The sequence below is a fragment of the Lactuca serriola genome, chromosome 5 (assembly GCF_051521515.1).
Source record: "Lactuca serriola cultivar US96UC23 chromosome 5, Lser_US96UC23_V15, whole genome shotgun sequence".
Classification (NCBI taxonomy): Eukaryota; Viridiplantae; Streptophyta; class Magnoliopsida; order Asterales; family Asteraceae; genus Lactuca; species Lactuca serriola.
Genome location: NC_136412.1, coordinates 246,750,566 through 246,763,247, shown reverse-complemented (window position 1 = coordinate 246,763,247; position 12,682 = coordinate 246,750,566). Strand labels below are relative to the sequence as shown.

General features: G+C 36.4%; 2 protein-coding genes and 1 long non-coding RNA gene across 3 annotated transcripts; 1 reads left to right on the top strand and 2 right to left on the bottom strand.

Annotated features, from left to right (window-relative positions):
• Positions 1 to 4,790: 4,790 nt before the first annotated feature.
• Positions 4,791 to 5,584, bottom strand: LOC145053938 (uncharacterized). The gene is made up of 2 exons (XR_013684637.1): positions 5,111 to 5,584; positions 4,791 to 5,026 (listed from the first exon to the last, which is right to left on the bottom strand). It is a non-coding gene; the product is annotated as an uncharacterized LOC145053938 (long non-coding RNA).
• A 120-nt stretch (positions 5,585 to 5,704) lies between these two features.
• On the top strand, positions 5,705 to 7,856 carry LOC145053937 (Aldolase-type TIM barrel family protein). Its single transcript, XM_079002062.1, has 6 exons — positions 5,705 to 6,066; positions 6,477 to 6,689; positions 6,817 to 6,912; positions 7,008 to 7,153; positions 7,232 to 7,451; positions 7,556 to 7,856. The coding sequence occupies exons 1-6, from the start codon at positions 5,830 to 5,832 to the stop codon at positions 7,739 to 7,741; spliced, it is 1,098 nt and encodes a 365-aa protein (XP_078858188.1). The 5' UTR covers positions 5,705 to 5,829; the 3' UTR covers positions 7,742 to 7,856.
• Positions 7,857 to 8,194: 338 nt separating this feature from the next.
• LOC145053936 (chaperone protein dnaJ A7A, chloroplastic-like) lies at positions 8,195 to 12,126 on the bottom strand. The gene is made up of 8 exons (XM_079002061.1): positions 11,941 to 12,126; positions 11,356 to 11,474; positions 10,229 to 10,370; positions 10,078 to 10,135; positions 9,948 to 9,990; positions 9,795 to 9,843; positions 9,611 to 9,691; positions 8,195 to 9,318 (listed from the first exon to the last, which is right to left on the bottom strand). The coding sequence occupies exons 2-8, from the start codon at positions 11,460 to 11,462 to the stop codon at positions 8,458 to 8,460; spliced, it is 1,341 nt and encodes a 446-aa protein (XP_078858187.1). The 5' UTR covers positions 11,463 to 11,474; positions 11,941 to 12,126; the 3' UTR covers positions 8,195 to 8,457.
• Positions 12,127 to 12,682: the final 556 nt, after the last annotated feature.

Below are 12,682 nucleotides of genomic sequence, written 5' to 3'. Positions count from 1 at the left end.
TAAAATTGTTAACTTTATTTGGGATTAAAATCAAGGTTTTTGTCAAAAAAGCCCCCGAATTTACATAAAAAAACAGGTTATGCCCAAAATCGATTTTTTTGCCACAGATGCCTCACATTTGCCCCTCATGCTTCATTTTAATGGTTTTCACCGGTTCCCCTTTACCAACCGATTACATCCCCATTTGCAACCGGTAACCTTGTTAAGCCCCTCCCTCTGTTTCTCCTTCGTTAACACTCTGTCAACATTGAGACACACACCCTGCCACCCTCCCATGCTACTACTTCTTTAGACGTAGATAATAGGAACTCAAACGTTAAACTCCATCTGGTGAAGCATTCTCATTGTCTGATGAAGCTAGGGTTTCTCAAGAGGTAAGAAATTATGGTCTGATCATGGTTTTTACGAGAAATCACCTCCATTAATTGCTTACTTTTCTTGATAATGGTTGCAATTGTGTAAGTGTTAGAAATGGGTTCTTCAAATGATGGTTAGGCGACCCATTTGCTGGAATTACGAGCCGTTTTATGGGTTAAATGAGATGGATTTTGAGTTGCACGGGATTTACATGGATCATGAACCACGGCAGGAGTTTGTATCAAGGCTTGATAAATGTAAGGATCATTTTCTTAACATTCTAGTTTGTGATGCGAACATCAGAAATGCAAGTATGACTGATGAGGTGAAAGATCGAGTGGACCATGGTAATGATTTTCAAAACGATGAGGATGCAGAGGAAGCAGTGGCCAACAACTACAGAATACATGATCCAAATGTTAGGTGGGATAAGATGGAACTTAAGTTAGGGGACGTGTTCGAATCACTTGCACAACTGAAATTCTATGTGACAAACTATGCAGTAAATGAAGGGTACCAAATATACTTTCAAAAGAGTGACAATAGAAGAATTGTTGCAAGATCTGGTAAAAGACATGAAGATAATAAATGCCCTTTTAGACTTTATATAGCTTGGATGTACAATGATAGAACCTTCCAAGTTAAGGCAATGAATTATGAGCATCTTTGTTCTAGAGTGTTTAAATTTAGGTCTATTTTTACCCCGTAATGGATTGGATGACACTATGTTGCTGAGATAGCAAATAAGCCTAAAGTTAAACTTAGGGAGGTGATCAGTGACATCAAACAAAGGTATAGATGTGTGTTATCTATAGGACATGTTAGAAGGGCAAAACAGTGGGCAAAAGAACTAATTGAGGGTAAATTAAATGAACACTATGTAAGAATTTGGGATTATGCCCAAGAGTTGTTAAGATCAAACCGTGGGTCTTCATGCAAAGTTGGTGTTACTAACAATCCAGATGAGAAGAATTATTTTAAAAGGTGTTACATCTGTTTCAAATCTTTAAGTGTTTGTTGGAAAATAAGGTGTAGGAAGGTAATAGGGTTGGATGGGTGCTTCCTAAAGGGTCAGGTAAAAGGTGAATTGCTCATAGTTATAGGTAGAGATGCTAATAACCAGCTGTTCCCAATATCTTGGGTTGTTGTTGATGTGGAAAACAAGGATAATTGGACCTGGTTTCTGGAGCTTTTGAAGGATGATCTTGACCTTGGTACTGGTGTAGATTTGGTTGTTATTTCTGATCAACATAAAGTAAGTTCCATTATAATCATAGTGTATTTCAATTTGGCTATTTCAATATGGTTATAAATTCTAAGATAATATGTTTGTTCATAGGGTTTGCTTGAATCTGTTAAGGTTATTTTGCCACATGTGGAGCACATGCAATGTGCCAGACACATTTATGCAAATTTTAATAAAGCTTTCTCTGGATTGGAGTTGAAGAAGCTTTTCTGGGCTTGTGCAATGAGTTGTGTTGAAGGTGACTTCTTGAGAAACATGGAAAAAAATAAAGACTATAAGCCCTAGTGCATATGAGTATCTAATGTCAAAAGAACCCAAAACTTGGTGTAGAGCTTACATGAGTGTAGGTTTGCTTATGAGGCAGTGGAGAATGGTATTTCAGAGTGTTTCAACTCCATAATTGTAGAAGCTAAGAAAAAACCTTTGATTACAATATTTGAAGAGATAAGGATATACATCATGGATAGGTTTTCCTTTATGAATGATGAATGCGGTAAATGGAAAGGTAATATATGTCCAGAAGTGATTAAGAAGATGAATCTTTTTGAAAAGAACTTTAGGTAAGACACAAAATAGTTGTTTCTTTTCTAATTGTCATTATAATTGATATATAGTAACTAATACATACTCTTTTTTTCTTCATGCGAGCTTTGGTTAGTAGTGCATAGCCTAGGAAATGTATTTTAAGTGAGGAGCGCATGCGCTAGCTACAAGGTAGATTTTGGATGGTAGGGTTTGTTCTTACAGATTATGGGATTTGTTTGGAATCCCTTATGTCCATGCCATAGCAGCCATTAATTATATCCATCAAACTCCATATGGATATATTAGTGAGTACTTTTCATTGAATAAGTTCAAGGAATTCTACTCTACAAACATCAGTCCTGTGAATAGGAGTAATATGTGGCCTCTAACTGGATACAACAATCCTTTACTACATGTTGGTAGGAAAATGCATGGTAGGCCCAGAACCAAGAGAAGTAGGCATGCAAGTCAGAAAGAGAGTAAGTTTAGTTCCACTTCAAGGGTGAAACCCCCAGGGACAGTAAGATGTGCTAATTGTCTTGAGTATGGGCATAATAAAAAAAGGATGCAAGAATAAATAAAAAAGATACTAATTCCTATGCCACCATTGGGAGGCTTAGGAAAGGTGATGTAGTTGGATCCAATCCACATGTTTCTGGATCCAATCAACATGCCAGTCAACCATCTATGACATTAACTGTACCAACTCAACCTATTCAACAAAACAGTTTACATGCTTCAAGTTCTAACACTGGAAAGAAAATGAGGAAATTAGGTTTAAGAGGCCCAAGTTTCAGAGTTAGTGGCATTGCATCTATGGGTAGTCAGTCAAGTGAAGTAACTATTCGAGGTGTTAGAAGGAAGAAATTGGGTGCAAGAAGGCTAAATCATAGGAAGTCAACAACCAAATTTCAGGATGATGTCAATAACTAAGAGCCAGTTGTTAATGATATTCCAAATGATGTTGCTCAAGCTCCTGCTGTTAATGGTGTTCCTTTGGTGAATGAGGTGATAGAAGAAGAAGAAATTGAGGTGTCAGTGAATGTGTCAGAGCCAGTTGTTAATGAAGTTAATTTGGTTAATAACCAAGTTCCAGTTGTTAATGATATTTCAAACAATTTTGCTCAAGCTCCTATTGTTAATGATGTTCCTTTGGTTGATGAGGTGATAAAAGAGGGAGATGACATTATGGTGCTAGAAGAAGAAGCAGTTGATGTTCCAGTAAAGGTTACCCAAGATCTAAAACAGATTCTTAATGAAGTTGGAGATGCAATTAATCAAATTCTTGGTTTTGGAAATGCATCAAATGCATCTAATATTCCATTGGTGAATGAAGGTGGTGCAGAACCTGAATTCATTGAAGGACATGCATCAGATGTTCTCCCAAACAAAATCAAGATAAGTGTTGAAGGAATAGCAGACTTACTTGAAGCAGGATATTCCATGGCTGAAATTAAAAGCATGGGGAGGTTGGAAATTGAAATTGATGACACTTAACCAGTTGAGATGGTAATTTATTAACCTTGTAATTTTAAATATATGTTTTTCCCCTTTATATAGGTTTGCTATTTCTTGCATCGAGACTTAAACGAGGATGAGCCTGATGTTGATGAAGGTGAAGCTGACTTTGTAAATGATGTTCTAAATGATGAAGGTGAAGTTGTTGACAATCAAGATGATGGTGATGTGATTGAAGGTGAAGGTGTTGAAAATCAAGATGATGGTGATGTGATTGAAGGTGAAGGTGAAGGTGTTAATGATGGAAATGAGGATGTTGATGATGTTCTAAATAATGAGGTTGTTGATGATGGGAATGAGGTTGATGATAAAGGCCATCTGATAGTGCCTAAGACAAGGAAAAGAAAGCCATCAGAGAGGAACACTAAACTAAAGCTTAAAAAGGCAGTTTTTGATAAATATGGGGTTGGTTCCATATGTTCAAATCCAGTGAATCTGGAGTAGTTAGTTATGTATATGGGGCTTTAGGTGGGGATCGTATACTTGGGTATTTGCATAGGAAGCTCTTTTTGGTACATTTTGTACATCTTATTTTATACACCCACTAAGTCCACCTTTCATCCAGTTGTTCTCATGAACCTTTTGAGTTGCCTTTTTGGGATATATTTTAGGCAATTTGGTACAAATGGATGGATGGTACATGTTAGTTGATCTTTTGTAATCTTTTGTAATGGCACATGAATATCATGTAATGAATCCCCCTATTATGGTTATAATATGTTTGCTATGTTTATATTATGTTTTTTTATCCATACCATTTGCATCTATATTATGTACCATTTGTAACTACAGTTAGCCAATTTCAGCATTGTACTTTACTATTTAGCCAATTTCATTTATATTATGTACCATATGTTAGTTATGTTTGATATGTACCATTTCATCATTGTAGTTTACCATTTGCATTTCACACATAATTTGTATCTAAAATCTTCATCCAAAACAATAATTACTAGCCAATTTCAGCATTGTACTTCCATTTGCATCTATATTATGAACCATATGTTTGTTATGTATCATTCATCATTGTAGTTTACCATTTGCATTTCATAGATAATTTGTATCTAAAATCTTCATCCAAAACAACAGTTACTAGCCAATTTCATTATTGTACTTCCATTTGCATCTAAAATCGATCCAAACATTCTACCAAAAGCCAAGTCGATCCAAACATTCTACCAAAAGCCAATCCAAAATGATTTACATCTTCAAAACAACTATTGTCACCATTACAAAAATAAGAACTAAGATACCTACAATTATTTCAACCAAAATCTTCAACTGTCTATGCCCCTGCCCCTGCTTTGTGTGAGTTAGGTCGATAATGTGGTCATCTTCTTCATTGTACCATTTGAAAAAACCACAGTCCTCTCCTTTCACCTAGAAAAAATAATAATTGGTATGAATTACATATCTTTTTTCAGGGTTTCTCAAGAAATTTAAAAATTAGGGCAAATTGTTTACCTTGTAATTAGGGCACCCGTAAAACTTTTTTTCATAATTCTCAGGTGTTCGAGCAACAGATAGATACCTTACACACATCTCCACAGCCACATCTAACTATTCTTTTCTTTCTCGATGTTGGACCACTTTGGAAGCTTGATTTGGTAGACGAAGTCGACATTTTACAGATACTTAGGGTAGAAAACGGGAGAGAGAACAGAAGACGGGAGAAAGACTACGGAAGACGATGATGTTTGAGGGTTAAAAAGGGGGGTGTAACCGGTAGGTAAAGGGAAACCGGTGAAAAACATTAAAATGAAACATGAGGGGTAAATGTGAGGTATCTGTGGAAAAAAAAATCGATTTTAGGCATAACCAGTTTTATTTATGCAAATTCGGAGGCTTTTACGACAAAATCTCTTAAAATCGAAATAAATTTAAATCATAAAAAAGTCCGTGCGGGAGAAAAATAAAGGCGAAAGACGCATATTGGTCTAAAACTCAAGAACAATTTATGTGATTCACATTACAAAATTTATACATATAGATATCTATCTATATATAGATATAGATATAGTTAATATAAAGATATATTTTTATTCTCTCTATCCACTCTGTTATCCTTTGTACCAGTTCTAAACAACTTTTGGCGGCGGGCGGGAGGGGTGTTTCAATTGGGTTTTGTTTGCTATGGAATTGGAATGGGAATCAAGATTATTACGTAAGCAGCCATGTAATGAATGTTGTCTTCCTCTTTCCCCCCACCTACAAATTACTTCACCTTACTACATACAAACAAATCAGAAATTCAAGTTGCAACTGAAATCCAAGTGAAGAAAGAAATGGGTTGGAGAGGAATACTGGGTTTTGAGTATGGAATTGTGCAGGCACCTTTAGGACCTGATATTTCTGGTCCGGAGCTTGTCGCCGCTGTTGCTAATGCCGGTGCCATTGGTATTCTCCGAGCTCCTGATTGGGTAACTCTCCGTCTCCCTCTCTGTGTCTGTGGATAAGCTGATGCATGTTGATTAATCGATTAGCCAGATTTTAGTTAGCTATCTGTAGAGCTTATCTATCGCGTCCAGGTAATTTATGCAGCTAGTGAGGATCAATTAGAATCTCCAATCGATCAGTGTGCATCTGTTGGATTTCTAATAATCTCCACCACTGCCCTAATTTTTAGGATTTTTTTCTTGTTCTTGTGGTTGATCTCGTAATTGCATCAGTCCCCTGAATGATATAGCTATAATTTTGGGCACCTTTTGTAACACTAGATCTAGTATGTCAAATAGATTATGGATACGAACATATATATATATTCCCTCCATCTCCAGCTCGTTTTCAGCTCAAATATTATTAACTCAGTTACATCAAAACTCCATAACAGGAATGCCCAGATTACTTGAGGGAGCTTATAAGGAAGACAAGAAGTTTGACAGACAAACCATTTGGGGTCGGGATTGTTTTGGCATTCCCTCACAAAGAGAACCTAAAGATTATTCTGGAAGAGAAAGTTGCAATCTTGCAGCTTTACTGGGGCGAAGTCACACAAGATATCGTCCTTGAAGCCCATGAAGCCGGGGTCAAAGTTGTTCCCCAGGTCAACCCTCTTCCCTAAATATTTTCATCAAGCATATTTGTATATTAAAAATTTTAAATCATGGCTTCAAATCCCACTTTTCCATATGGTGAATAAAATTTTTTGTAACTTTAATCCTTTTTTGTAGATTGGCAGCTTTGAAGAAGCCAAGCGTGCTGCTGATGTAGGTGTTGATGCTATAATTGTTCAAGGACACGAAGCAGGAGGACACGTTATCGGTCATGTATAAAACTTTTACAATTTTTTTATTAATAGATATAGACCAAAAACTCTAGAAAGCAAAAATAATACTAATTGGGGTTATCAAATAACTTTTAGGAAGCAACAATCGCATTGGTGCCACGTGTAGTGGATCTGGTTGCCTCGAGGGGTATTCCGGTAATTGCTGCTGGTGGAATAGTCGAGGAACGAGGCTATGTTGCTGCTTTAGCACTTGGAGCTCAAGGCGTCTGTTTAGGCACCAGGTACATAATATAACACTTAACACATTGAGACTTATATACAAGAAAAGTAAAGTTGAGTGAGTGATTTTATTTAATTAGGTTTCTTGCGACTGAAGAAAGCTTTGCTCACCCAATATACAAAAGGAAGCTAGTTGAAATGAATGAAACAGAGTATACGGATGTATTTGGACGTGCCAGGTGGCCGGGGGCCCCGCAGCGTGTACTTAAAACACCGTTTTTCATGGAATGGAGAAATCTACCGAGTCATGAGAATGAGGCTGATCAACCGGTTATTGGCCATACAACAATACATGGCATGGTAAGTGTCTTTTTCTTTGGATTACATATTGCTATTATGAATAAATAAATAAATAAGTAAAGTAGTTGATTAATTGACTGCTTGTGTTGTTTGGTGTGTTATAGGAGAAAGAGATTCGGCAGTTTGCGGGTACAGTTCCAAACAAGACAGCAAGAGGGGATATCGAAAGCATGGTGATGTATGCAGGTGAAGGCGTAGGACTTATACATGAGATTTTACCTGCTACTCAAGTGGTAAACCGACTTGTTGAGGGCGCTCAGATTTTGATCCAACAAAACTTCACTTCTTAAACTTTACAAATCGTCAACAGGCATCTACTAAGAAAATTTTTTGCAAAATAAAATAAATGCTGTAATACGATCGATCATCATGTATGTTCCATATGATATAACCATCTATTTTGAATGGGTCTTTGCCTTTGGTTGTTTTGGACCCAGTTTTATGTGTAGAAAAGTCTAATTATTTTGTGAAATTTTTTTATAAAGTCATAAAAAAAATTAACAGAAACAATTTATCCAAATTAACAAAAAAAAATATTTTTCTATTCTAACGAGAAATAACAGATCATGTGATTTTTTTCAAAATAATTAGATTTTTCTGTTTAAAAAAAATAAAATGAGACTTTATTAAAAAAATTCCAAAATAATAGACTTTTTTTTTGCATAAAACTCTTTTGACCAATAGATCTATGACGATGAGGATTTGGATTTGGTACACATGACTGAATCAACAATCCAAAAAAAAGTCACCAATTTACATCCCTTAGCATAATCCAAAATCCTTGCTACAATAAATTATAATAATAAGATTAACCCCTCTCTAATTGTCTACTCCACAACCACCATGTATAAATTCATATCACACAATTTACATTTTACACCCCAAAAAATACCTCTATTTCCATTTTCCGTGGGTCGATTGTGAACGAGAAACCGATGTGCAGGTCATGCAACTGAAATTTTTTTCAAACACACCGTTTCCCATTTCCTCTACTACATTATATATTTTATATACCACTGCTATTGGGAACTTTACCCTTCTTAAGATTCGACAACTCTTCAATCAACTTCCTCTCTTCCCCACTCAACCGTTTCGGAATTTCCACTTGTACCCTCACCAACTGATCCCCTCTCATATTACTCTTATTCAAAACCGGGACCCCTTTTTTCGCCATAACCAACGTGGTCCCCGGCTGAGTCCCCGCCGGAATCTTCAAATCCACCATCCCATCAACTGTCGGCACCTTCTTCGTGGTCCCCAATATCGCATCAATATACGTAATCTTACACGTATAAAGTATATTTGTATCATCCCGTTTCAACACCGGATCCGGAAGCACATCAATCATCACAAACAGATCTCCGGCGGGCCCGCCTTTCCTTCCGGCGTTCCCCTCCGACCGGACTCTCAACCGGCTGCCGGAATCTACTCCGGCGGGAACTTTCAGGCTGATCCGTTTGGATTTTCTCACGCGTCCATCACCATTACATGTGTTACACGGGGTGGAGATTTCACCGGAGCCGTTGCAGGAAGAACATGTCATGACTTGTTGGAAGACACCGAGTGGGGTCCGGGCGGAAGAGATGACTTGGCCTTGACCGCCACATGTGTTGCATTTTGATGGGGTGGTTCCGGGTTTTGCACCCGACCCGTTGCAAGTGGTGCAGGATTCGAGACGGGTTACTTCGATTTCTTTTTCGATACCGAATATGGCTTCTTTGAAGTTTAGGACTAGGTTGTAGCCTTGGTCTTCGCCTTGGGTGGCGCGGTTGCGTGAGTTTCTGCCGCCACCCATGCCGCCCATCCCACCCATCCCGCCTAACCCGTCGAATAATGATTCGAATAGGTCAAAGGGGTTGCTGAAATCCTGTTCACCAATTTTAATTTCAAAACACAAAAAAATTTAGATCTCAAAAGTTACTTTACAGTACTGAAAAGGACAGTACAATGTACTGTCCTTTTTAGGTATGTTGTACTGTCCTGACTACTGATTACAGGCCACAGGACAGTACAAGAAAGGAAAGACGGTAACTTTTAGGTATGACACAGGACAGTACTTGAAATGTACTCATGTATGTCAAACACATAACAATGTGCTTTGTTCTGTGTAACAAAAGGGGACTTGTGGATAAACTATTTTTTAGGTGGAAGAAACTCACCCCGGTGCCAACACCAGCGCCTTTAAGCCCAGCTTCCCCATATCTATCATATATGGAACGTTTTTCATCGTCTGATAAAACCTGCGAAACAACTTTTTTTATCAAAATTTTTGAAAAAAAAATTATGGGTAAAGTAGCCTGTTACGTATGTGAATAAACTAAAATATGAGGTTAAGGAGGTTACTTCATAAGCATTGCTGATGTCCTTGAATTTTTGTTCGGCTCCTGGTTCTCTGGGAAGATACACACGAGATGAGTTTATAAAAGCATAGAAATGTTAGTTGTAAGGAATATTAATAGGAGATCTTGTAAAGGTGGAAGCAGGAGTTGAACTTACTTGTTTACATCAGGATGATAACTCCTTGCAAGCTTCCGATATGCTAAAAATGAATTTATAGAGTCAATGATATAAACAAGAATTTAATTATGGGATTAAAAAAAAGGGAAGAACTTATAATTTTACTAACCACTTTTTATTTCTGCTTTGCTAGCATTCTTTGACACGCCAAGCACCGAATAAAAATCCTATGTGTACAAGATATATACAAAAATATAATCAATAAACAAAAGGGGAAGAACATAAAATTGAAAAGAAAGATGACTTAAGATTAAACTTACACTTTCAGCTCTAACAATGAGGCGACCACCTCTTCTGTGGTGAGATTTACCAAATGAATGCATATTGTATAGTGCATGCAAAGAACCTTGTGAACAGAAGGCAGAACATGGTGATGCCAACTCTCTTGTATTAATTGAGAACCTGAAAAGCGAACAGATATTCATTCTCATATGTTTAAACCAAAGTTGAAAACAAACATGATGTTGGGAAGCCTTTTAATTCTAAAATATGGTTTACTTTATTTAATGCTTGTAGTTGGTAATTTACTAATTTACAACCTCCCCTCCTCCACCTCTTTCAATTTGATCAGTTTACCTATTTCCTATGTGTCAAGTTTTGCATAGATTTTTCTATTATTTGTTGGTCTCGATATCCGGTGTTCTCACCACATCAAAGTATATACTTCTACAACATACAAATTATTTCTATGACCATGAAAGAACATTCAGATTACAAATTATAAAAAACCTACATTCAAGTTTTATCACCATATCACACTCTCGTGACATATAAATATAATTTATATACCAATTACCACACAGAAGCATTTCATATCAGTGCAAAATATTGAACCATAAATCTTATCCTACTCTGACATATGTCACCAAATGAAACCTCTAACAAGGAATGAATGGCTAACAACCCATTTAGCCAAGTGAACATAGCTAGACATATCATTAAAGATAAAGTGATAAACCTTGCAACAGTATCCTCAGCCCTAATACAGGATATTATGATATCTGCTAAGTACTTATAAATTATAATAGCAAGGGAGATTATCCAAAATCTGTAGTAAATCAACTGTCTTTTGTCCCCCCATCCATTTTAAGATATAGATCCACACCCACATGCTATTTAGAATTTGCTGGCTTGCAAATGTAAAGAAGCATGAAAGGCCAAAACTTGAATACTTTTTAAGATGTCTTGAAGACATGTGGAGACACCTACAGTACTGTACATCAACTATTATTGAAAAACATAGGCCCAATTGGACATGATTTTAAACAAGAAAAGCTGCAAATCCCTTGATTTCATGTATAACTAGAGCAAAATTTGCAGTAATGCCAATTCAAAAGGATTCATTGGTTAAAACACATAATCTTAATAAGGTGATAAAGACACTCACTGAGGCAAATGCACAAAAGACTTGCTTGTTGAAGAGGCTCTGGACATTAATTGAGGTTGAACTCCCCACCTAGCCACCCATGTACTCCCACCAGGCACAATTGCCATTAGATATATCGTCTGCAAATACACAAATAAGAAAAAATTGAAATGAAAAGTTATGAGCTTGTTAACGAACATAAAGCTTAGCTCCCATCACGGAATTAGGTTAAATTGACCCGCTATACTCTAAGAAATAAGAACTCTTACGTCTATACTTTCCTATTGCCTTTCACTAAAAAGCTGAGGAATCTTGTTGACAATACACCTAATATGTACATTATATTGGAACAAAAAGGATATTCCTTTATGGATCCTGAATACCGAAAGATAATTAGTATGGTGAGAGCGAGTTGCTCAGCAAATCCACATTCTAAACACCTCTTCTTAGCAAAAACCCTAGGCAACCAAGCACTGGGCACTTCATCCACTAACGAATAATTTCATATAAATAACATGTTTATATAACGAGTATAGCGGCAGAAGTGACGAATTAGAGTTTTAGGCATGTTCACTAATGTAAACTGATTGAAATTCAAGTTAAAACCTGAAACTGAAGCTACGGATCACTCTGCAAAGTCAATTTGGAGTCTCCCTGTAAGATACGCACGGAGGAGTTGCAGTGGTTGGGACGGAGGATGAGAAAAATGTGCGTTGGGTTCGGTTGGTGGTAGAGAGATGAGGCTTCGAGAGAAGGGTAGAGGTTTCCGAGAGTGGTGGTGTTGCCAGATAAGAGTTTTTGTTCCTGTGCTTTATATTGCACCCGCCTCCCATGGACTTGAGCTATTTTTAACCGTTGATTTTACAAGTCGTCTCTTCGATGAAAATTGTACTCCACAAATCTAAGGCTATTATTTTAAAATTAATTAGATTTTAGAAAATGAGTAATTTATAAAAATAGTAAAATTTTATAATCATTTAGCTATTTTTATTAAAAATTAAGAGATTATCAATTTTAGATCGTGTTTTTTTTTTAAACTTTTCTAATCACTTATTTGTGTCAGGGGAAAGATATTTTCGTTTGCGTTATCGTATGTTGTTTGTCTTTTAAAAGAAAATAGATTATCTATTTTCCAAGAAGACAGAGACCAAAGTTTATAGATGAAAATATATTTTTCGTTACATCTTTCGATAAAAAAAATATATATATTATTTAAGACAAACATATACTCCCTCTATCTCAAATGATAGTCCATTTTTGACTTTTGAAGTTTTTTTTCTTCAACTTTAACCTTAAATATTTTTATTTGTGTTATATATTACTTGATAAAACTTATAAAAATGAAAAA

Bases quoted from the DNA above. Each gene is read 5' to 3' on its own strand.
- LOC145053937 (XM_079002062.1), top strand. From the start codon at position 5,830: ATGTTGTCTTCCTCTTTCCCCCCACCTACAAATTACTTCACCTTACTA. The intron at 6,913-7,007 runs GTATAAAACTTT...AATAACTTTTAG, and splicing joins GAGGACACGTTATCGGTCAT to GAAGCAACAATCGCATTGGT. The intron at 7,154-7,231 runs GTACATAATATA...TTATTTAATTAG, and splicing joins GGCGTCTGTTTAGGCACCAG to GTTTCTTGCGACTGAAGAAA.
- LOC145053936 (XM_079002061.1), bottom strand. From the start codon at position 11,462: ATGGCAATTGTGCCTGGTGGGAGTACATGGGTGGCTAGGTGGGGAGTT. The intron at 10,136-10,228 runs GTAAGTTTAATC...TTGTACACATAG, and splicing joins TCATTGTTAGAGCTGAAAGT to GATTTTTATTCGGTGCTTGG. The intron at 9,991-10,077 runs GTTAGTAAAATT...ATTCATTTTTAG, and splicing joins CAAAGCAGAAATAAAAAGTG to CATATCGGAAGCTTGCAAGG.